This window comes from Macrobrachium nipponense, chromosome 46 (assembly GCF_015104395.2).
Source record: "Macrobrachium nipponense isolate FS-2020 chromosome 46, ASM1510439v2, whole genome shotgun sequence".
Classification (NCBI taxonomy): domain Eukaryota; kingdom Metazoa; phylum Arthropoda; class Malacostraca; order Decapoda; family Palaemonidae; genus Macrobrachium; species Macrobrachium nipponense.
In genome coordinates this window covers 32,119,372-32,145,669 of record NC_061106.1, presented here as the reverse complement: position 1 = coordinate 32,145,669, position 26,298 = coordinate 32,119,372, and the positions used below count along the sequence as shown (strand labels likewise).

General features: G+C 35.1%; 1 protein-coding gene across 12 annotated transcripts in view; it reads right to left on the bottom strand.

Moving 5' to 3' along the window:
- The window catches only part of LOC135214883 (dystrophin-like), a 1,767,410-nt gene that overhangs the window by 1,597,175 nt on the left and 143,937 nt on the right, over positions 1-26,298 (bottom strand). For 5 of the 12 annotated variants that reach the window (XM_064249318.1, XM_064249314.1, XM_064249319.1 and 2 more), the window contains exon 1: positions 24,534-25,148. The exons of 3 other annotated variants lie outside the window; for them this stretch is intronic. In XM_064249318.1, the coding sequence (XP_064105388.1) occupies positions 24,534-25,029 (496 nt within the window). In that variant the 5' untranslated portion in view covers positions 25,030-25,148. Of the gene's footprint in view, positions 1-24,533; positions 25,152-26,298 lie in introns of those variants that run through there. 4 more of the 12 variants (XM_064249327.1, XM_064249315.1, XM_064249316.1 and 1 more) reach the window with 4 other exon arrangements.

Below are 26,298 nucleotides of genomic sequence, written 5' to 3'. Positions count from 1 at the left end.
TGAAGGAAGATGCGATAAAGCATAATACTATGTTACATTGATTTTTTTTCAATAGTTCCATATACTGTTCAGCTGAATTCAAATATTACTGGAAAGAACAACGCAGTTATAGCGAGACCACGGTGGTCTCGGTTATATACTGTATATACAAATATTATACAATACATAATGATACCTTTAATTTACTTAAACTGAAAGAATATATTGTAAATTGGAAGGAAAAGAAAATGATGTAGTTAAATGTTATTAATGTAATATATATAAGTTTTTCCGTTAAATGTTATTAATGTAATATATATAAGTTTTTCCAGGATTTCATGGGGGGCCAAGTGCCCCCTCTTGCCCCTATGTGCGGGCGCCCATGACTCAGTGTCTGAGCTTTTCATTCTGTTTCGGAGAACAAAAACATACACTTCTTTAATTCACTACTCTTTGACTATTTTTTTTTTATGGAGATAGAAGACATGTAATGAGAGAAGAAGTAATGTATTTCTCTTAGAAAGAGAAATACATTACTGGAATGAAGGCTTCATGGATCACTAAATGCTTAAAACTAGTACTGTTAGTGTGATTAGAACAGAGGAATATATAATTGAAATGAGTGCTTCACGGAACACTAAAACACCTAAACCTTTTCTTTTCCTCATATCTAAAAATACAAACAGGAAGGAGAGAGAAAAAAACAATCTAGATCTATGCTTAACTGTTGCCCCACACGGTCACGAATAAAATATCGTAAACTGTCCATTATCAAACCGGACTGAACAATTTCCCAAACATCAGTCCACCTAATGAAAATAATAGTAATAAAGTGAATAATATGACTCTCCCACGTATCTAATATTATTAACCCATTATTTTCAACTTACGTGTCCAGACTTATCACGTTATATATAACCATTCCTTCACAGCAAGCGCGTGTCTATATATATATATAATTTATATATATATATATATATATATATATATATAGATATATATATATATATATATATATCATACATACACACACACATATATATATACATATATATATATATATATATATATATATATATATATATATATATATATATAAAATACACACAAACTAATATAATATATACATATATATATAATATATATATATATATATATATATATATATATACATACGATAATATATACATATATATATATATATATATATATATATATATATATAGTATATATATATATATATAAATAACACACACAGACTAAATAATATAATATATATATATATTATACCTAGATATATATATAATATATATATATATATAATATATATATATATATATTATACGCTGGGTTGGAATTATTTGTGTTGACCGGTAACACGACGAGTGAAAATAATGTAACAGGATTGACTATAAGGATCCTGGTAAAACAAAAGAAAAACAAATGCTGTAACGTTATGAGTTTAGTCACTTAAAAACTACTTTGGTTCAACTGTCATCCACTTACAACAGGAAGCTTTTTTCAAATGCCACGCCAAGGAGCACAAAGTTTCGTGTTTTCAATTTTTTTTTTCTGTGGTGAAAGAGTATACAAACTTCTATATGTGCATCTTTTGAAATAAAACGAGCTATAAATGGCATGTAAAATAAATATGTTAATGAATTGGCATTTTCGTGTAGGTTGTAAGTTTTTTTTATCATGGTGACAAGATGCCTGGACGATTTTGGATTTTGTAATATCAAAATACGTTCGAATTAAATTAAGAATCTCTTAAACACCGTATTTAGGACTTTTTTCCCCTAATTTTTCAATTCGTAGTTCTGAAAAGCTTCAATGTTTATCGTAGAGATACTAAAATGAAAGAGAAGTTGAAGAGAAGGGCAATAAACCACAAATTACTACCTGAGCAACCTAGTTTTAAATGCAAATTATAAATATACTAACCCCAAACAGTTGGATGATTATTCAAATCACACTGGCAACTGTTAATAATTATTGGGTAACTCCTCTCCTATCAAGTAGGATATGAAGGATTGATTAGGATGGATTAGTCTACTCCGCGTGCGCCAAAAAAATAATAATAATAAAATAAAATAAATTAACAGTAGAGAAAAATAATTTCTAATAAAATATAGCGTACTTATCTTAATTTTCGTTGGTGAAACAAGGCTCTATTTGACCATGCATTTTAGCATGTTTTAATTTACGTTGAAAGTTAGGAAAATAGTTTTTACAACTTATGCGTGAGGGGGAAATCTTGCACGTGTTCTGAGTAAGCTGGAGGTCGGATCATCTGTTTGATACGTATGCAGATGTATGATTTACATGATTAAGATGAAATAAAGTCTAACATTTGCCATACTGCGAAAAATATAAAAAGTAATGAACGCATTACTTTTTATATTTAAAAAGTTGTAAACGTAAACAAACACACCATACGCATACATACGCTCAATTAATAGACTCTCTTTTTCAAGTAAAGTGAGTGGTTGCAACTCACTCTATACATAGATATGTCACGATGCGACTTTTATTGTAAGAAAAAAAAACATCTCCCGTTTGTCAGTATGGACTTCCGTATCGGATAACTTTCACAGACATTTTAATTGGCGATCATATAGAACTAACCCTTTTGAAGAGCATCGAGTTACATAGTACCACCCGAGGGCCGAGACACTTCACCAACTCGAGGTTCCACAGAAAACGGTATCAGTGCGTCCACACAGACACACAGACACACACACACACACAATGTAGATCTGAATCTATTTAAATCTCGCAGAAAACGTTATTTATAGCTTTCGAAATTTACGCGTAACCTGATGCTTTTATCATTACTGATCCTTGACGTAATCTCACTTAAACTTTCCACTGCCTATGAAGAAACCTGTTTCGTACGTTTGTTCCTTTTATTGCCTGCTGCAACTCGTTTGTTTTATCTGTCGATTCTAGAACGTCAGCCAGTTCTAGGGAGAACTTTAGTTTACTCTTCAGGCTAGGATAGCAGAGCCCCAAGCACACAACTGGGATTAGTGTTAGCCTATTTGTACGAGTTATCTCGTTATTTGAATTCCTTTATCTGAATTTGTGGAACAGAAACTCGAACAGCGGAATATCAAATATTCCGCACTGACCTACGTGAACTGGTAATAAAACGTGATCTGTTTCGTTGGCTTAGTTTAGATAAAACGGGCTTTATCCCAGCAACGGTCATTCCATAATAATGACCTGAAGGTGATGATAAGGGATGGCTTTGAATAGGATGCCTGGTGTGGACCCCCTGACTCCGACCAATGAACAGAGACGACCTCATCTCGTTGCCAAGGTGAATTTGATATGAAAGTTGTTTTGCAATATTGCCACAAGAGGCCCTTACTGCAGAAGCGCCGGTAATTGCTTAATCCGATAAGGATTTTCATGGACTGAAGGGACAATAGCAAGCTTTCTCTTGAAGTGTTTTTATGACAGGAACAACTTGAAGTTACGAATGCAAGTAATCCGATTAAATTGTAGAACCATCCCCTCCCTCTCTTTTTTCCCCTCCCTGCAAAATAGCCTCATTAGCATATAGAGCGTCTTACGTCAGTCCCTCCTTTGGGATTCATCATAACCACTGAGGTCGCTCTGTTTACACTAGTCATTTACGCCTTGTTTTTCTTGCGTCGCTTATTACTTATCTCCCTCGAAACCGTCCGTTCTGTCTCCTTCACCTCTGTGCGATTCGGAGTAACATCAAGAAAAAAAAAGAAAAGAAAAGGTCGCTCTGGGTATCCGTTACATAATTAAGTACTGAGGTTGGTAGTCAGCTGGTTAAACCTCTACTGGACATAACACAGGAAAAGAGATGGTTTCAGTAATCTTCATGACGAATGGTCGTATTACGGGAGAGTTTCGTGCAAAGCGCTAGAGAGAGAGAGAGAGAGAGAGAGAGAACTTCATTCGCATTCTCGTACCTTTGGTTATTCGGTCACTTCATTTCCTCAAGGCTAAAGTTATAATTGCTGGAATATGTCGAGCCTTTGAAAAGGTGAAAAAATAAATAAACAGATAAATAAACGTAGAAAAAAATAAATACAAATATTCCGAAAGCATTTTACCTTTCCGATTCGTTCTTGCCTAAAATTAAAACCATACTGACGAACCAATACAGATTTCAGACGTAAGCAAGCCTTTTTTTTTCTTTCTTTCTTTTTGAGTGAGTGTTAGCAAACAAAAAAATAAATAAGGTGCACCTTGGAGTGATTAAAACGCCACAAATCAAATCTGCGCAAATATATACACAAAATGTTCGAGCAAACCATAAAAATCTATGCCTATTTCTCTGTTGAGAATAATTCTTATTTACTCCTATAATATAGTGATTATCAAATGATCACATCAGACGATAACCTCATGTTCTTGAAGTTGCAGTTTCATAACGGATACAATAATAACTGCAAACAAACACTCAAATAAACGAAAGAACTGGGCACCAACTACCGACAGAGTCAGACTTCCTTTCTCAGCCAACGTCCACCCACGCCCACAGCTCCACCAGACAAAAAACATAAAATATAAATAATAAAATATGACTGCTGTCATTACTTTAAGAGGTAGTGCTTTGTTAAAATAGATTTTGAAAGTAACCGTTAACCTAGAATGATCAAACATATAGCAAAATTGTGTTGCTGTCAGTTTCTAAGCGCGAAAACTGCAATGCAGGAATAGTAAAACTTAAAGCCAAATATATTGCAAAAAAAAAATTATGACTATATATTTGTTGACTTTGTACATAAATTACATATATTGTATATGTATTGAATAGTAAAATGAACTTTAAAATGTATTTTTCTAAAAAAAAAAAATTTTTTTAAACAGTACTGGCGCTCCCGAAAAACTGGGCTATATTTCAAGAATCAATTAAGTATGTATTTAAGCCACATCGAAAGGTAGACATTCAGGTATATAAGTATACCATTAAAAAGCACAAGCCCGAAACCTCCACCCTCATGGGGTTAAGAAGAGAAATTACTGACGATCCGCAATGTCAGACAGAGGTGGTGCTATTGTGGTGGTCATTTCAAAGGTTATCAAAGGTCAAGGTCTCGAAAAGAATGAGAATATTATAAGTAATAACAACACACATTCACCTGACAGGAAATCAACATAAGATATCGAAACATGGACCAACAAGAAATTCACACAAATATCAGCATATTTGAAAAATACACAACATATAGTTTTCATCTTGTTGTTGCGTCTTTTCATCACGGTATCTTGAAAAGGCTCTGTTAAATCTGGTGCTACTATGAAAAGAACCAGCCATATCGCCCACCCCCCACAAAAAAAAAAAAATCCACGACTGTAACTTTTTTCGGTTAGAGAGGTTTAACTATTAAAAAATGAAATCCACATACATATGAAAATCATCAGCTATGTAAAATCTTGTATAAAATAAGAAAACATTTCCGAAAACGTATTTGAGTCACATTATCGGTGTCCTTTCTTTCCTTCCTCTGCACACCCCGTCCTTTCTCTTGGTCTGCTACTTGAAAATTCCTAGAAATATTCGAGTAGCAGGCATTTCAACCTTTCGGATTTATCAGATTTCTGGGCACTGAATTACACGGGAAACGCGTCATGCAAGAATCGTATCAAGCGCCTGGGTACATCTGCCCATGGTCTAGACTCTAGTCCGTGCATCTGCCTGTCCGAAGATGTGTGACGAAAGTATACATGGTGTCCAGAGAGGTCGCACATCTTTGGTCATGCAGATGTAATCAGGCGCTCCTTATGATTCTCGTATGACATGCAATTTCTTTGATAAGCGTTAGTTCCTCGCTGGACGAGTGGATTTCGCGCTCGGCTACCAATCCGGTAGTCCGAATTTCGATTCTTGGCTCGACCAACGCGGAACCAGAGGAATTTATTTCTGGTGATAGAAATACATTTCTCGATATAATGAGGTTCGGATCCCACAATAAGCTGTAGGTCCCGTTGTTAGGTAATCAACTGATTCCTAGCCACGTCAAAATATATAATCCTTCGGGCCAGCCCTAGGAGAGGTGTTAATCAGCTCAGCGGTCTGGTTAAACTATGATATACTTTCTTTGATAAGCCTTATTTCTACGAGGGACTTCCCTGTTCCTACAGGGGAAAAACGTTCCAAGAGAAAAGGTTTCCAATACTCTGCGACCAGGTTGGGTCATTGCAGTGCCTCTGTAAGGGTACTGGTTTCGAGTACCGAATGCTGTTTTTAGTAAAATATCACCGAGTTGTATCTGTTTCTATAACATGTCAATTTTATTTGTCTGTCCGATTTGTCGTGTAAATTATTTTCACTTTCCCTTTCTTGCAGTAGCCGACACAGACCTGGGGTTATTGTGTCAACTACTACTCCCACCAACAAAGTAAAATAAATGATTTCCTCCAAAAACTATCCCAACACAATATTTAGAAAAAAAATTAAAAGTCAATAAAAATCATCTTACATAACAAAATACCCCATGAGACGGATTTCGAGGAAAGACGAAAGATGGCAAAAATAAATATGATGCAACAAGATGACCAAAGAAGTCGCAACGTAATCGGAATATCAAATGAAAGGCTGCAATTTCGAAAATTGAGGCGGACGTATTCGGCAAAGACTATATTTAGCTCCGTGCCATGACTGCTTCATCTGGTACCCAATTTTTTTTTTAACTCTGCACTTACGTTTAACGGTTTATCGTACAGTCTTACGATACCTAAAGGGTCAATCAGCACTGATCAAGATTTCAGAACTGGTAATATTAATGGATCCTGTCCTTAACAGTGGAGGGGTGGGTATACTGGGGTCACAAAATGTAATCTTCTAATGATGAGCCATTAGAGGATGTCAGGAATTAAGCTGTATAATATCTGGAGTCTGAAAATCTGAGTTGCTGCTTATGGGATTTTTTTTTTTTTACTTTTATTAGAAGAATATTACATATCATTTACATAAGTAAGATGTTACATAATATTAAAAAAATATATACCTACAATATTTACAAATTACCATGGGTTTATTTAACTAGGCTTTAAATAACTTCTTTAAGGAAATAATTGTACTATTACTTTAAAAACTAATACTGGCTACTCAAAAACAGTAATTAATGCACTCTTTTGAAAATCTTTTCTATTCTTTCTTTATAATTGTTTTTTAATAGCCACCTATCATAATAAAATTTGCTCTTGGGATTTGGGTATACTTGGACAACGTACGCTCCCTCTGGAAGCAGATGAACTGAACTCACCATCTAATCTACTTCACTCACTAACTTGGAGGACTATAGGCCTAGTTTGGTTAACTGTGAGGAAAGACTTTTTCTTTCCCTTTCTCTGAAAAAGGTAAATACACACGAATACAAAAGGCGACAAGCAGGCTAAAGCAAACTGTGAAATGTCTTTTATGGAGATAGTCAAAACTATTTGCAAACCCTCGACAAACAAAGGTTTGCCTAAAGTTACGTTACAGTAATCAGAAACGTTATCGGCGCTCCACCGTAGTTACGAGATGGACAAGATTAAGTCTCTCTCTCTCTCTCTCTCTCTCTCTCTCTCTCTCTCTCTCTCTCTATCTCTCTCTCTTTCTGTGTGTGTGATGGCTTTCGTCTATTGAATCTTGAATATCCTCAGATAGTGAGATGACCCACTTCTACGCTCACAAAGTTCGATACGTGAAGCTCCGGCATACTAAAGTCATATAACAAAAAACATCGAGCGCAAACACACACATATACAGCACACAGTTATAAATAAATAAAACTACAAAACTTATGTACTCAAGTAAAATCATAAGCTGATATTAATCGTACTTATTTGATTCAAAGATCGAGCACAAAAAATGTCAACAGTTTCCAAAAACACTGCAAACTCTAAAGAAAAACAGCTACGCCACGAATATGAAGAAACCCCATAAGAATATCAAGAAAACCCACATCCACAACAAAATGAAGGCACTAAAGGAAAACAAAAATAAACGCTAAGGTAAAATAATATATAACGAGCATCATCCACGAACGCAGAAACACTGGCAAAGCGGGTCGAGCAGGGAAAGAGGCTTCTGTTTCTTCTTCCAACAACCAGCGGTAACGATGGGAAGATTAAATATCAGTGAGAAAACCACCAAGGCGATGACAGGGATGATTGACAGTCCTCTCCCGCAAGACAGGGCATTTTGCATGGTGGTTAAAACGCAGAGTAGTGAAACAGACGCCGAAGGTTGAATATTCTTCTCTTTCAGTTTGGATCATCATACTGGTAATACGCACAAGCATTTACTTATGTAAAGATATATAGTATATATATATCCATAAATCCGAATGCTTTCGTAGTTTATTTTAAAATTTTCTTGTACACACTAGAGAATGTAGAAATAAACTACGAAAGTACTTGTTCAAAATCCCAGTTTCACTCACTTGCTACCATGGATTTAAGGATATTCTCAAGCACGTGTTCTTTCCTGCTACATTGTGGGTATATATATATAGATATATATATATATATATATATATATATATATATATATATATATATATATAATATATTTAGGTTCTCGTAGTGTGATGCAACTAGTACCATACAACACAATCGCGATCTGGAATAACGATTCAACTGATGATCGAACCTAAAATTTACGTGAAAAGAGAGAGAGAGAGTGAGAGAGAGAGAGAGAGAGAGAGAGAGAGAGAGAGAGAGAGAACTCAATCTACTGAAACATAATAACCGCGATTTCCAAACAGCCATAGAATAACTAGACCAATCACTTGAGTGTCGGCCTCCCACAGACATCATCAGTCACACCACATGCCTTAGCACAGCAGCAGCAGCACCGCTCAGAGGAGGCCAATGTTATCTTTAAGGGGAGTTTGTTGCTTTACTGTGAGCCGTTCGATCTCTGTTTTCCCTCGAGACGTTCACCTTTTAAGTTCCAATTTCCCGAGAGGCTCCTGGACAAACCTTAGAGGAAGGGACAAACACACCAGAGCCGTTTAAGGAGGAACAAAGTTCGAGAGACCAAATAACACAAGGTAAAGAAGGAAGAATTCGCCCTTGCTGCTCGTGACACTGACGGGACACGTCCACAAGTTCTTGTCCAGAATTCCAGAATTCCTGTCATCCTCTTTTTCACCGAAATTAACATTACGACATATTATCATTATTGCTATCATCATTACTAATCATATAATGTTCCTCCGATTCCCTGGCGGGTCTGGGAATCTTTGCTCTCATGTTTCCTGCTAAATCTTTTGTCTCAAGAGTTTGAACGATAAATTCAAGCTACAGAACAATGTTTAACATAACTACCTACTAATACACTAACCCACTTACTCATCCACACCATGTTTATAATAACGAGAACTCACAATGCGGTGTAAATAACAAGAGACATCCCAAAACAAGAGTTCCTTTCCCTGGGGCATTAATCTACATCATCTCTTTTATGATAAGGCATGGGTGGCGTAAATGCCAGAAGGAGGCCATCAAGGAGGGACGCAATAATCTCCAGCAATAAATGACACGCCGGCAACTCCCCCTCCTCCCACCGTATTCTCCTACTCCTCCCCTCCTCCACTTTAGCTTTCCCTCCTCATATCCTTCTTTACTGGATACTCCCCTCATATCTCACCTCTTAAAATAATCCAGCTGTCAAAGTAATTCCATTAATCAACGTTTTAGTTAACTGCGAGGCCCTCGAATATGGGCGGATGGTATTTACCAAGGGCTGTCATATTCATATTTAGCGGACAAACAATGTAGGTTTCTACACATGGCGATTCCCCATTTTTTAACTCAAGATAATGATGAATCATTATTATGCAACTGATGACTAACTTATTCCTTCTCTCTCTCTCTCTCTCTCTCTCTCTCTCTCTCTCTCTCTCTTCTCTTCTCTTCTAGCTCTCTCTCTCTCCATCATCTCCTCTCGCCAGACTGCCGTCTGAAACTGAAATAAGTTTCAAAACTAACGACCAGCTAATGTAAATATGGCTTTTTAAGAGTCGATAGCAAAATTCATATAACTATATCAATAGTATTTTGAGACAGGAATAACTGACTTCTCATATCTATAACCTCCTAAATAACCTGATATGAAAACAACCACAGCTGCAACATTTTCTAAACTTGAATAAATAGTATAACTTGACCTAATACAGAATAGTCTGACCTTCTAAACAAGGTAAATTACCGCTCCGTGATCCACTCGCGACCCGAATTTAACAGTGTTGGCCAAGTAACATTAAACCACTTCGTTCTCCCAAGTTTATGTTGTAGTACGATCACTTTCTCCGTTTTTCTTTACTATATCCTTTACTTATTTATTTTCTTTTTTTTTCTAAGGGTTAGTAGGGTCGAGGGAGAGAGTCAGCGGGTCATTCATTATAAGTCGACCCCACCAAATCACCCTCCCCAGACACCGCCGTCTTGAAATTCGGGCACCCTCCAACGTCTTGAATTACACGTGAATTTCAACACCGCCAGGAAGAGGACGAATTCCAGGAGAACAAAAAAAAAAAAAAAAAAAAAAAAAAAACAAAAAAAAAAAAAAAAAAAAAAAAGAATAAAAAATTAAAAAAATCCTTTGTCGCCATCGAGTTTTCTGCACAGTGTATAATGCTGTGCAACACTCAACCACGACCTGGTGGTGGCCTGTGTTGTTGGTACCTATAGTGGTACCAGACGCATGATCATGGGTAACTTTAATTAACCTTCTATCAAATAAAACCTACTGAGGCTAGAGGGCTGCAATTTGGCATGTCTGATAATTGGAATGTGGATGATCAACACACCAATTCGCAGCCCTCTAGCCTCAGTATAGTTTTTCAAGATCTGAGGGCGGACAGAAAAAGTGCGGATGGACACAGTCAGTCATCTCAATAGTTTTCATGTACAGAAAACTAAAATCATAATAATATTATAAATGCACTGAATACAAAATGGAAGTCTGGTTGGGATTTGGAAAAAAAATAAATTGGAGAACACATATATTCAATAAATCCTCATACAGTTTTGGAGAGTCATGCTCTCTCTTCAATATGATGACACTAAATCCATGGCCACAGTTCACAAGTTGACAAAGGGAGAAAGAAAAAATAATATTATGATACATGGCGCTCAGAAACTGTATGTGATTTTCTTAAATATATTTGTTCTCCAACTTGTGTGTGTGTTTTTAAGTTACAAAGTTCGATACTAGTGTTATCATTATTTGGATGGGATTACTATAACACTGGATTTGAACACTTTGAGCTCAATTCATATCAAAATTCCCAGCAGTGCTTAACTGGCAGTGACAACGAAGAGAAAATAAGAAGGATTCTTAACAGTAGCAGAAAAGGCCCCAACTCTCGATGGACAACGCAAGAAGAAGGCCACGTTAACCGTTATAGCGGTCCGTGACACTCGATGCCTTTGCGTAATTCCCTTCACGTTTATTCCAAGTGGACGAAATGGCTCAAAGCCGGTACTGAATTCTTTCACTGGCATCACAAAGCAAAACGTTTGTCTTCACCGTGGCACTGATACATTTATTTCCATCTTTCGAAATACACGAAACCTCGCGTCACTGATGCAGTTTTCTATTTTGTTGTAGATCAGCATGACAGCAATATCAGTAATTCAACAACTGCTTATGATACACATTTACTTCTCGGCTAAAAATACACTAGATCTTATTTATTTTCCAAACTTCACCGCACCTCATAAAATCAATGGAGAACTCACTTATTTTCGCTCCAAAAGTTCCTTTACAATAAAAGGTTTCCATTTCCTCTCACAAATGCAAGAAACGTCACACATGCAAAACGATCATCATTTTATGCCGCAAGCAAGCAACCCACTCACATCAGCCCTGTACAATTTCAAGCTCTAGAATCCTTAGTACAAATAACACCAAACTTCCTGTCTTCTCACAAAACCCGAGACTGAGAGCGACATTCCCAACCAAGTCCGTCTTTACTCCAGGCGCCGATACGGGACAGTCACCCAATCAATCAAAAAGGCCAACAATTTCACCCAAGTCCTTGTCACCGCGACATGTCGACGTACGAACGAAGACGAGGGTGAAGTGTTAAGCCGTCCCTTCGAGTACCCTGAAGTAGGAGGTGGTGGAGGAGGAGGAGGAGGAGGAGGAGGCTTGTTGGTTGTCATGGGGCAAGAAGGGCATAGGAGTGAGTGGGTAGTGAGTGCGAGTTTGTAAGGTTATGTGCGTGCGTTTGTGAATCTGCTTTTTCCTTCTAACTATCAGAGGCACAAGGGCTAGACGACGACATCAGGCAACACGGAATTTCAAGCGACGAGAGCGACAAGAAATAATGTCGAAGCGCCGCCATTCTCGCGAGGAAATCACCCAAACAATTATTAAAGTCATGTTGAGCATAAACAAGTGGGAGAGGAGGAAACTCGTGATGGTGATGAGCGTAGGATAACAAGAAGCGGCGTGATACCCCTCCTCCTTCCACCCTCAATCCGCCACCCACCCACCCCCCACCCCTCTCGCCCACAACACACGCTCGCACACACGCGCAAATACACACACACACACACACACACAAACGCACTCGCACTTACACTTGCAGGCTGCCACTACGGCGAATGGATGCCCAACAAGGATGCTGCTCTGAGGGCAGAGAACCAGACGCAGAACCGGGACTTGTCTGGAGCGAAGGAAGAGTCATGCCCAAACCTCGGAAGTCTAGGACCGGATCGCATACCCACAATGCCTACCCAATACAAAGGAAGTAATAATAATAATAAACTAAGGAACCTCCGTAACGAGGCTATAATATTGACAATTAAAAGCCACAGTAGTTTTAAAAATATATTATTGTAAATTGCTAAAAATTACTGGGAGGGACTTTCGGATACTGCTCCGAAAGTCTCTCCTAGTAATTTTTAGCATTGTACAATAATATGTTTTAACACTATTGTATTGTGGCTTTTAATTGTCAATAATAATAATAATAATAATAATAATAATAATAATAATAATAATAATAATAATAATAATAATAATAATAAAATATTACAAGGATAAAAATTGGAATTAAAGGAATCCAGAATATGAAAGACACTCAAATGTAAGGTAGATATATACATCAAGGTCCAAAGAAAATCTAATCACACAATAGTATCTAAGAAACCGCCTAGTTGAAAAAAAAAATTGAAGTGCACATTTGCCAGGAAAAGAGCTCAAGAAACCTACTAGTTGGAAAAAAATACCAAATTTGAAGTGCACATTCCAAATTATCTACGGAACAACCATCTCACAATTGATATAGACATACCAAAGACAGCTTTGCAATGGTAAAATCACTCAAATTCAAGAAAAGAACGCTCAGGACACAAAAACCAAAAACATTAATAAACCACAAGAACAGACAAGTACCCACGCGCAACAATTAATATAAATAACGAAAATCCTAAAGAAGCCTCGCGGAATTAAAAGAATGTCAATCCATGTCTGTATCTAATGAGCACGAGCTCAATGGATGTCATTCATCAGCCAATCGCTGGTGGTCGATTAATTAAAGCGATAACAGCAATTAAAACCAACGCGAGGATAAACTAAAGAGCCATAAATCAAACGGCATCTGGGATTAAGCAACATTTTTTTTTGCAGCTGATGGACAAAATTGCAACACGCAATTGTTTCTCTCTTTCAAGGAAATAATCGTCGTTCTTTGCTATCACGAGAAACCGGAAAAGTAGAATGCAAATCTAAAGCTATCACGTTTTATTGCGTGAAAGAATCAGAGAATTGTTTTTTTACATTCAAAAGTATCATAATCCTGCTGCTTTTTCGTATCATTTAAAAAAAACGGTTTCATTTTTATTTACCCGTTATTTATATATAAGGCGTAATAGCCTTTATAAGTAATAGGAAAATAAAAAATAAAAAAATACGACCAAGAGGGTCTTATAATACGACAATACTGATTTGATGTAAAAAAAAACTTCTACCTGTCAAAATCTTTCGTTAATCACGAATTATTGCAAAGGTCCCAAAAAAAAAAAAAAAAAAAAAATATCAATTTGTATCTGTTTAATGTAGAGGATATTACGTAAGAAACAGGATATTACGTAAGAAACACAAAATGGTAAAAGTCACTTCATACCCATATACAGTGAAAGCAATTTCGCAAGTTATCGAAATAATAATAATAATAATAATAATAATAATAATAATAATAATAATAATAATAATAATAATAATAATAATAATAATAATAATAATAGACTTTATTGGAGCTCATGATCATACATAATACATAAAGGAGAAAGTAAAAAAAATAAACTTGGAAATCAAAGAAAAAAATAAAAAAAATAAGCTTTAAAATAAAAAGCTTTAACTTTTTTTTTTTTTTGCACGTACAGAACATAGCAACTCCACCACAATCAAACACCATTAAGAAACCGAAAGCAGATTAAACTGGATATGAAATGGGGCTAGGAAAATGAGTGCAAAATGAAGATCACCCTCTTGTCTGTAAAAACAATCAACTTATTTTTTCTTATTATTATCTTGCATATTTTGTGAAGGATGCTGTTAGCAAAAGTTCTGACTCAGAAGGAATAATAATGGGAAAACCAGCATAATAATAGGAAATTTTGTGTTGTGTCCTTTGTTCAAGAAATACAATTACGTACACTTAAAAAACAACGCTTACTAAACTGATCTTGCCTGGTGGGCTGTGCTACACCAGATGACGATATGATGATACATGAAATACAAAGTGCTTTCATGGGGTAAAATAAGCCTGACACAGCAATAAATGAACCTGCTTGCAATGACATGCATTTATGTACAATTGACATGATACAATGATAAATACAAGCAACTGAGCTCTAGTGCTTTATTTAAATTATATACCATATATATATATATATATATATATATATATATATATATATTATATTGTGCATAACTAGACTTACTTAATCTTATGCCTAAAATTTATCATTACTTCAATAAATGTAACGAAAAGTATCACCAGAAATCCATATATAGAAACAAGACAGAAAAACAGAGGGCTAAGTAAAAAGAAAAAAATTAGGATATCAGCAACAAAAACAGAGAAACAAAAACAAAGCATCGACAACCAAAAGTAAAATAAATAAATAGATAAAATTCCCAAAAGCAGTCAACGCCAAGAGTGAGACCACAACGAGAGAGTGACGCTCTCCGTAATGAAATAACGAGACATGAAATTAACTGAAGAGATAAGGGGATGAAGATGGGGGGGGGGGAGTCTTGCAAGGGGGGAAGGGGTGGGGGTGGGGAGTACGAGAGGATGGATGCGCAAGCGCAGTTTGTTGTGGAAACGAAAATAAAGCAGTCCAGTTTTCCCTTGAGTCTGAGAGGAATATGACGCTAACGAAAGACTAAGAAGTGAAAAGGTGAAGGTAAAGCAAATGAAAGAGGATAAAAGGAACCGAAGACTGCGCGGAATGAAGGAGAATGTGATAGCCAGTTGTGAGGGGGGGGGGGGGGGTGGGGGGGGGGGGGATGGGGGGAGTAGAGGTGTGGTAGGGTGACAGTGGGGGACGAGTGAGATAGAGGCGCCTTGTTGGGCGGTCACGGCCGAGACTCATCGCAGACTTATGCGCTTGCATGAATGCAAACTTTTTCGCCATGTTAGGCAGAATGTTAAGAATTAGGACGGGATTCCGCAGAATAAACCTGCCTTCTTCATGAGGGCACTTACGTAAAAAGGTATAATAGCTTCCTCGTGTTCTCCGAGTTAATTTCGATAAAATAAATAAATAAATAACAAAGGGAAAGTTATGCAACGCGACACAAACATTTCTTTGAGTTCGCCTTAATCTTAATTACACCCATTTTCTTTAAATGGGGGAAGTTAAGTAACAAGATACAAATTCTTTAACTTATATTTTCATACACGATAGGAGTCGGCCAGAAATAAAAACATTACTTACAGTACCCTTAACTCTAATGGTACCGTAGTGGTGTTTTATGCGATGTTTTATGGTACTGTAGTGATGTTAAATGTGATGTTTTATGGTATTGTAGTGATGTTACTGTAGTCTTTTCAGACGGCAAGTCTGAGGTCAAGTTTAATGCTCGAAGATTATCGTTGCTACGCAATATATTATATTTAATATTTATATTATATATATATATATATATATCTATATATACATATATATATATATATAAATTATATCTATATATATAACATATATATATATATAATAATAGTATATAATATATATATAATATATATTATATTAGACAAAACATTGTTTTTTTTTTTTAAAAAATTTATAATGGTAATTACCTAGGTGACTCTTTTCGAAAGTATCCCTCCGTAAGGAATGCAATTGAAGTAAAGATAATAAGGAGTAATTAATTATTCTTTTCTTATGAAACGTACGTGATGGGAATAACATCAGCTGAGTTATGATCAATCGAGCAACACTTTCCCGAACAACATAGTGGACCATGAACGATCCGGTGATGTGGCCAGGTCACAATGACCAGGAAGAGGAGAGAGAGAGAGAGAGAGAGAGAGAGAGAGAGAGAGAGAGAGAGAGAGAGAGAGGAAAAAGCCGTCTTGCTGTATTTGGCTTTGCCGGCAGAGGAAAGCAGCAGCAGCAGCGGTGAGTGAACTTTAATGATATGATCAGCCGAGTATGGAGGCAAATGTCAATATATTGAAATTTTGCATACATGGTCGTCAACCGCTTCTAAGAAAACTGCATTTCATAAAGTTTGAAGAAAATGTAAAAAATAATTGTTTGATGTTATTCAATCAAGTTATAAAAAAGATTTTCTTTTACACATTGATATATTTATAATATATATATATATATATATATATATATATATATATATATATATATGCATTTATATGTATATATACATAATGTAAAATCAATTCTTCTGTTAAAACAAGATACGTCTGAAGTATACAAGCTAAGGACTATATTTCGGTAGTGTGACTGCCACCCTTATCAAGCAATATATATATATATATATATATATATATATATATATATATATATATATATATATATATATATGTGTGTGTGTGTGTGTGTATATATATATATATATATATATATATATATATATATATATATATATATATATATATATATATAAAGGCTAACATAACAAAATTTCGATTATGTGCAATGACTTGTAAATATGCATTAATAATATCACGTTCGTCATTTATGATAAACTTTAGCAAGTCACACAAGGAGAACACAAAGGATATGTCTATTCATTGTGTTGAAGAGCTTCGTTCTTACATGGAACGGGCCACTCGGCGCGCACACTTATTATCATTTGGAAAAGCATAATCCCTTGGGACGAAACAGTCCAGTCTTACACAGGCGATTTTTTTTACTCATACATGACATGTCCATGATTTGTGGCAACGAGAAAAATCTACACAAAAGTAGTCAGCACAAAATGCGATAGTGGCTTTGGTTTTAGAATACTAAATCCAGTCCAACACATAATATTATGTACAGGACTCTTCTTTCTTCCTTTATATCTTCAGCTGTTGTTAATTGTATTCTCTTATCTAATTTTCGTCTTTCTACGCAAAAGTAAGGCATCTTTGATAAACACAATGTCGTGTTTAAGATGTTCGCCTATATATTACACACACACACACACACACACACACACACACACACACACACATATATAATATATATATATATATAATATATATATATATATATATATATATATATGTATTGCACCTATGTATGCACATAGTTAGAGTTTCCATACCGTACCATAATGCCACTAAAGTATTACCATTGCAGTCTGTTACCTTAGGACGTAGTAATGCCATGGTAATATGTTACCCTTTGACGTAGTATTACCGTTGAAATCTTGCATACCATAGCCGGTACTTTGGTTGCATTTATAAGTGATGCTTAAGGATTCACTCAATAAAATCTGACAAAATAAAAAGTGAAAACAACGATTGAAGAAAAGGGACGTATTATCCCAAGCAGTCATATTGCCACATATTGGGCATCTCTCAATCCCTCTCCCCAGGAGGCTTGTGTCCAGCGCCAGAGAAAGCTATTATCCCTCAATCACTTAACAGCCTCTCCTCTTAGAAATAAAATCTCTCTCTCTCTCTCTCTCGACCAAGAGGCCACCTGACAAAACCACGTGCAAAAATAATTGCGGTCGCTAACACATGATCTGTTACAAATGTTGTTGTGTTGTCACTTCGACGCCCACACAAACACATATCTACATTATACATAAATATTCAACTCTGACGATCTTGTGGGGCAGCCTTAATTCGCCTATATGACTGTCACAACTTTTCATTACTGTTTCAATTCAATACAGAATTTAGGCCAAATGCCAAGCGCTGGGAACTATGAAGTCATTAAAGGAAATTGACAGTAAAAGGTTTGAAAGGTGTAATAGGGGGAAAACCTCGCAGTTGCATTATGCAACAATTATTAAGAAAGGGTGAAAGTAAGATGGAAGAAAGATATTATGAACGGAGGTACAGTAAAATGAATGAAAAGGGTTGCAGCTAGGGGCGGAAGGGACGCTGTAAAGAACCCTAAATAATGTCAACAGTGTGTGTATGTGCATATATATATATATATATATATATATATATATATATATATATATATATATATATATATATAATCTACTGGCCACTATGGGGTTAATTTAAGTTTTGTCCTATTGTGTGCTAACTCTACTTTGATGCATTTCATAGCATGATTCCGAAGCACCTTAAATAAACTTTTAATTTCTGCCACATGAATATATGTTTAAGTGTATGTAGATCAATTTTCCACTGGCCAGGGAAACATGAACCTGCATGCCATGTGACATTCAACTGCTGCTTTGGCATTACGAGCTTTCAACTTTCTCAAATGTTGTGTCGCAAATCTTGTTTTGAACAAGCACGCCTTCTTCCATTGCTGTTAAAACCACCCGATAAACTATCAAAAATACATCTATCGACGTCCTCGTTATCGCGTGTCGAAAAGTAACTTAAATATTCAAAAGGAGGAAACAGAAAGGGATGGAAGTTAGAAATTTATGATAGAGAGAGGGAAAGAAGCTAGAAATTTATGATACAGAAAGTAAAAGAAGTTAGAAATTTATGATACAACAAAGGGAAAGTTAGAATTTTATGATACAGAAAGGGAAAGAAGTTGAAAATGTATGATATTAACTTCACATATGAAAAAGTTTATACAAAGAATCATAAATCGTTAAAAATTCAATACATTAATGAAAAAATAAATACATAATATTATTATAAGATGTTAAAGTTAAAAGCAGGGATTAAGATGATGCAAGAATCTGCAATTTTACTGAAGTCTGAATACAAACTGTGCCTCTATGAAATCAAAAACACGTTTTTGTCGACAAGTCAAGTTGGGTTTGGTAACCAGTGATAACGAGTATATGCTCTATTTTAGTTTCGTCCAAAGAGTATCTGCACCGAGTGCAGTTGTCACATACTAAATGCAAAGTATAATATGGACATTAAAATTCGGAAAGGAATAAGACAGTCATAAAAATATAATTGCAAGGCAGAAGGTCTGATCCTACACCCCAACCCGAAACTGGTTCATTTTTTGTTGTAGATTAAGCTGGCCTTATACCAGCACGGGCTCTTGCTCATAAAAGACCATGTAAGGACTACAACAATTTCAGTTTCCACATGACACACCCACTGTGACCCTGATTACATTAAGCATTACTTGCACAGTTCCAACCATCTTTTTGTTAAACAATTAGTCAAGAAATTTCTATTCATCATATCTTCGTTTCTTAAAGAGTATCTACCATTCACACAAAAACACACAAAAAGGAGGGTGCTTTAACTACTGACTTTCTTATTCCATTGTTGCCATCTTTCAAACATCATATGACAAAAGGCTTATTTAGCATCATGAGTAAATTTAGAGAAAAAAAAATCTTTAAAAACCATTAGGGAAATGAGAAGAAATTCCGGCTGTAAAACTGACGCTCAATCACCAAGTTAGTGCTCAAGAATAACCGTTTTCTTTTGCAAAAACGGGCTAAGAAAACGACAATTTTTTTGGCTAACCAGCATAATTTATAGACGAATAATGTTTACATAACTAGGCTGTAACTACTACATAACGTGAACGCGCATTTTATATTATATTATATATATTATTTTATATTTATATTATTATTATATTATATTATATTTATATATATATATATATATATATATATATATATATATATATATATATATATATATATAAATATAATATATGCATGTATTTTTTTAATGAACAGACACAGTTCTAAATCACACAAAAAACCTATTAAGCTTTTATTTCATTGTGTATAGGAAGACTCCCGCAAACACTAGCGCTTTTCTTCTGACCTTTTTTGAACATCTTGGGATGCTGTTAATTTTCATTAGTTTATAAAAAAAAAAAACATGAAGGAAACACAAAGAAAATTGGAAAATACCAAATAGAGAGAAAAACGCAACCATTCATCAATGTCATAAGAGACACCAGTCTGTATTAAGAGAAAACAATTCAAAACAATCTTCTATGACTGTAGAACTAACATACACAACGACCTTAAACTTCACTGTCAACACATACTAAGATAACAAGGGGGTAAGAAAAAGCTTGGCTACAGTAATCTCAGCCGGCTTTCTTTATTCTGTAATGCGGAAGAAAAGTCAATGCCGAAAAATGTGGGTACATTTCTCTTGCAAAACGTATGGGTTTCGAAAAAATATTCCTTTGAGAACTTATTGAAATTACTCATTTTTCTACAGCGAGAGCAATTGAGATCTATACTTCAGATGCAAGCTGACTTACTATAGATCTGGATTGCTCAGATCGCAAAATAAACTGTTCCTGTACTGGATTTAAAGTATAAATGACATAGTGAAAATTGCTAGTTTAGCGCAGACTCACATCTATCTTAGCCAATACTCTCTAATGAAACTATGTACGACTGCCATCACCAGGGGTATGTGAATTTAGCAGATCGCGCTCTACCAGGGCATGTACATGATCATTTGTACCCATTGAGGACGAGGGCAATTATTTTCTTTACTAGATGAATTTAATTACTGAGTTAAGAACAACGTTTTCTTAAGACTAACATCCTAAGCGAGGAGAGCGATGATTTATGTCTGGGCTAGCTGCCAAGAGTATATAGAACAACTGGGCCATCACTGAAAGAACATGAATCTTTTACCCTTTAGATGAAATTATTCAACTGAAACTTCTATTAGCGTCTACATACCCTTACCAGGAAGACTAATGTTCTTCACTGCAAAACTGCAGATCCGGTATTTTGTGAAATTATGGATGACGCTGGGCAATTGTTGTTTAATAAGCGGTTTGTCCCCTTCTCTTTATTGCCTTACATTTTTTCCAATTCTTGTTTTTTAACTTTTTCAATATAAATGTTGCATTCTTATTTGCTATTTTACCTATATTCACTGTATTCCTCTGTTTATGTTTTCCTGTATTAAAATATGGACTTCCTCAGTGAAAACATACATTAAAAGCTATTGTTTTTCTTTCTGTTCCATATTAAAGTGTGCATATTTTGAAAAAGAAGACTAATTCTTCCTCAACTACTGACATTACTGCAACAACTGGTGATAATGACAGATTGAGGGACCCATGGAATTTCCTGTTATTGGTGATTCTAAACAGAATAATTTGGATTGCAGTTTTTTTCCTTCATTATAAAACCATTATTATCATAATTATGCCTGTAATGATGAGCTCTTGAATGGCCTCTTCCTCCATTCAGCCAATAGGTGCAAAAGAGATATTCTACTGCCAATATGTTTGGTAATTAGGTGCGTTCGAATCATTTGCATACGAATGGACTGTAAAGAAAAAGAAACTGTTATCATGGTACCTTGAACATACAATAATAGCCTCACCGATGACGTCGTGCAGTTGGAACTTCAGAAGTTCGAGCGAAGATGCCCTATACAATGCTCCTTGTATTTTAATACTTGTTTACTTATATATTTCTAATTCATTCATTTATTCGCCTTTTAATTTGTCTTTTTTTACTAATAACTTGTCTCTTCTTTCTTTTTTTTTCCATTACCTTCTGTTACTCCTTTCGATTACCTTCTGTTACTCCTTTCGAATGAACACCATATTCTTTGGTAGCTTGAATTTCAAGTCAATGGGTACCTGTGGGGTATGTTCCATATGTGAGGCAGGGTTCATCTTCTCATAATAATAATGAATAATAATATTAATAATAATAATAATAATAAGAATAATAATAATAATAATAATAATGGTCACAGTCTTCCATGTCGAAAATGATGACAATGGTTGCAGGTCCACAATGATATAGCATGTGAATTTATGGTCTTTAATGGATATTAAAAGCTTTCGAACCTTGTGCTAGGAAAAAAGCAGTCCAAATTCTTGTCTGTAAGATCTTTATATATGCATCATTCTGTTTAGAACTACCAATAACAGGAAATTCCATGGGTCCCTCAATCTCTCAATATCACCGTTGTTGCTGATTAAGATGAACCTAGCACAAGGTTCGAAAGCTTTTAATATCCATCAAAGACCATAAATTCACATGCTATATTATTTTGGACCTGCAACCAATAATAATAATAATATAATAATAATAATAATAATAATAATAATAATAATAATAAAATAATAATAATAATAATAATAATAATAATGTTTAAAAAATATCAACAATAATATAAATAATAATAATAATAATAATAATAATAATAATAATAATAATAATAATAATAATACCTCCAACTTTTAATTGATATTCTCAATTTTCGAATTATTATTATTTTTTTTGGGGTGGCAGATCGTATAAGGAAATAAATGGTTTTCATTAGGATGTATTCTCCTTTTTATAGTATGTTTACTACTTTTTTTTTACGGCGCTTCCGGTATTACCTCTCCTACCAACCTCCCGTTGCCCTATGACCTGGGCGCTGGGGTCTTTGTTGCAAAGTGGGAACGGAAATCCATTCGGGGTAAGGGGTGGGGGGTGGGGGAGTAGGAGTAAGTCGGAGGAATTGTGAATTTCCATTTTCACTTAGAAACAAAAACCCAGTAAACCTAGTGCCAAGGTCAGATGCCAGCAGAAGATGGGTATGTGAAGTAATGCCCGGAACTTTCTAATAAAGTATATTCAGGGTATATGATAACAGTTCTTTTTCTTCACAGTCCATTCTTATGGAAATGAATCGAACGCACTTAATTACTAAACATATCGGCAGCAGAATATCTCTTTTGCACCTATTGGCTGAATGGAGTACGCAGCCATTCAAGAGCTCATCATTACCGGCATAATCATGATAATAATGGTTTTAAGATGAAGGAAAAAAAAAATGCAATCCAAATCCTTGTCTGTAAGATCTTTAAATATGCATTATTTTGTTTAGAACTATCAATAACAGGAAATTCCATGGGTCCTCAATCTCTCATTATCACCGTTGTTGCTGATTAAACAAGTATGTATACTTTCCCCAATCATTATCGGAAACTTTACATACAACATACCGAAGTAATAATAATAATAATAATAATAATAATAATAATAAAATAATAATAATAATATATTCTGCCTCTTTTCATATTTCTGAAACTTAGCTCTTGTACCTTCGCACTTCAGTGGCAAATCTCAAAGTATCCCTTCCTCACCGGGCATTTCATTTCCGGGCGTCTTCTCAGCTCTTTAGAAACATTACTAATCTAGCCACTTCCTTTAACAATATGACTACTGCTTTCTTCGCAACTCAATTTATAAAGTCAATCGATATTTTTCAAAATAAAATCCTAGCCAACTGCTCTGGCCTGTTACCGCTTTATCTCATAGGACTGGAACATTCCTGAATGCATATATTAAAAACTTTTGAATTCCTGTAAGCCCGATTCACGAACTGCTGTGTTGTTTAAATGCGATTAGACTAATTCATATGATTTTAAGCTTATCAAAGAGTTAAAAATTTCACAAGAGAATGCTAAAAATACAATTAGACTAATGGATGATTTTTAAGAAAAAAAAAATAATAATAATAATACATTGCCAAGAATCTCCTCTGTCACTGAAATAAAATGTTCAGAACTGGCAAGAATCTGTCGTTATAAAATAATATTACGTAATTGGAAGAATCGTCTCACTGAAATAAAATGTTCATAATGGCAAGAATCTCGTCCGTTACTGAAATAAAATGTTACAGTAACTGGCAAGAATCTCGTGTTACTAAAATAAAATGTTACAGTAATTGGCAAGGATCTCGTCTGTTACAGAAATAAAATGTTACAATGTACTTCGTTTTAAATGATCCTAAAGAACTAAGAGCAGTATTTAAAATAAATAAATAAATAAATAAAAAAACTGTGCAGTATTCATAAAAAAAAAAAAAATTGGACATCTCAAACGAATATCATCAAGGAGAAATCGGAGCAATTGATAAATGTCAGAAGCAATGCGCCGTATATATAGATACCTGAAAGATTGCTACGGATCGAATTCATTTATTTACCTGTTTGCGACATATTCTGGACGGACTGTGATTGGTCCTGAAGATCCGGCGTTCGAACTGCACCAAGTTGAGACTGGGTCTGTTCAACTGGTGGCAGGTTCGAGTCTTTTTGCGCTTGATTCAAGCTTGGCTGCACTTGGCTTTGGTTCAGTTGCTTCGCCAGAACGTCCCTCAGCATCTGCATTTTGCCCAACAGGGTGTTGTGCTGGAATTCAACTTCGTGAACGAATTCCTTTATGGTCGCGCCATCTCCGTCTTCATTTTCCGTGGATTCCTGGACGCCGTAGGTGGTGGAGGCACTCCCTTCAGGTACGTTATCACAAGCCTCCGCGTTTGTTCCTTCAATGACGTCTATCTTGACGTACCGTCGAACCTCACCTGTATTTTCGGGTGTGGAATGCGGTGATACGGGGCCAATTGTGACCACCCGCTGTTGGATCTGACCCAGACGGGAGGTCAGATCTCGTAAATTTGGCTTCCTCCCTTGGTCACTCATTGTTTCTGTTAAATATACACGAGTTTTATGTCACCACTGTTTGGATTTACTAACAAAAAGCCAGGCGCTATTTGTTACTTTTCATACTACTTAGTTAAACTACTATTTCACTATCACATTAACTGCAATCAAAATTTCACTATTAGGTAAACATATTTTTTCACTTATTTTTCCCTCCAAGTATGCTCCATTTAGTCTAACTCGGAATAAAAAAAAAAAAAAAAAAAAAAACACAAATCACTAAAGAAGGCAAGAAACGAACCAAGGGAAATATCAGTACACAGATTAAACTAAGTCAATTCTCGTTTACCAATTTTCTTCCATGAACACAAGTCACTCTGATATATACGTATAATATTTTTCAACATTTCTTTTCCATGCTTTTAATTTCACTTTGTCCTATAGATCATTTCACTTTGTTTGATAACACTCGTCGTCCTCACTTACAAGAACAGTATAATTTGCTTATAAATTTCTTCAATAGAAAAAAACGCTTCATTTTCAACATCGATGAGGATGCCCGACAAAAGTTATGAGGCTTCCTTTTCATAATAATACTTCAACGATTTTTATAAAGTATTATCTATAATCGCCTCTAAATGCTTGGAAACTTTGGCATCGATAAACCAGTGCAAAAAAAAAAAAAAAAAAAAAAAAAAAAAAAAAAAAAAAATGACAAAAATTCGTAAGTACTTTCAAATGATAATTTACAGAACTGTCGTAACGATTGAGTTGCTTACACAGAAAGCGCCCCCCAACCCCACCCCCTTTTTGGAACCTCTTTGGCACTAAAAGAAATTAAACAGCATGTTTTGAAAGCCTAATTGGTCAGGAAAGGTGTTGTAGTTCTTCCGCTAAAAGAACAGCATACAACTGACACTGAAAGGTGAAACCATGCGTCATCACATTTTCATTAAGTTAAATAGTATGTTTATAATGAAGCACCTGCTTAATACCATGCACTTGATATTCGAATGATCCAGTACGATGTCCTTGATTAAAAAATAAGTTACAAATGGTTTTTGATATTCTAATAGCATGACTCTCATCTTTCTGACATCATAAAAGATAGTTTCTTATTTAACATATGTTTATTGCTTAAATGATAGTTTCTTATTTAACATATGTTTATTACTTAAATGATAGTTTCTTATTTAACATATGTTTATTGCTTAAATGATTTTTACACGGAAACTTTATAAAAACATGAATTTCATATCATGTGCACACAAATGACAAAGATGGTGAATTTTCTAATAATGAGAACTA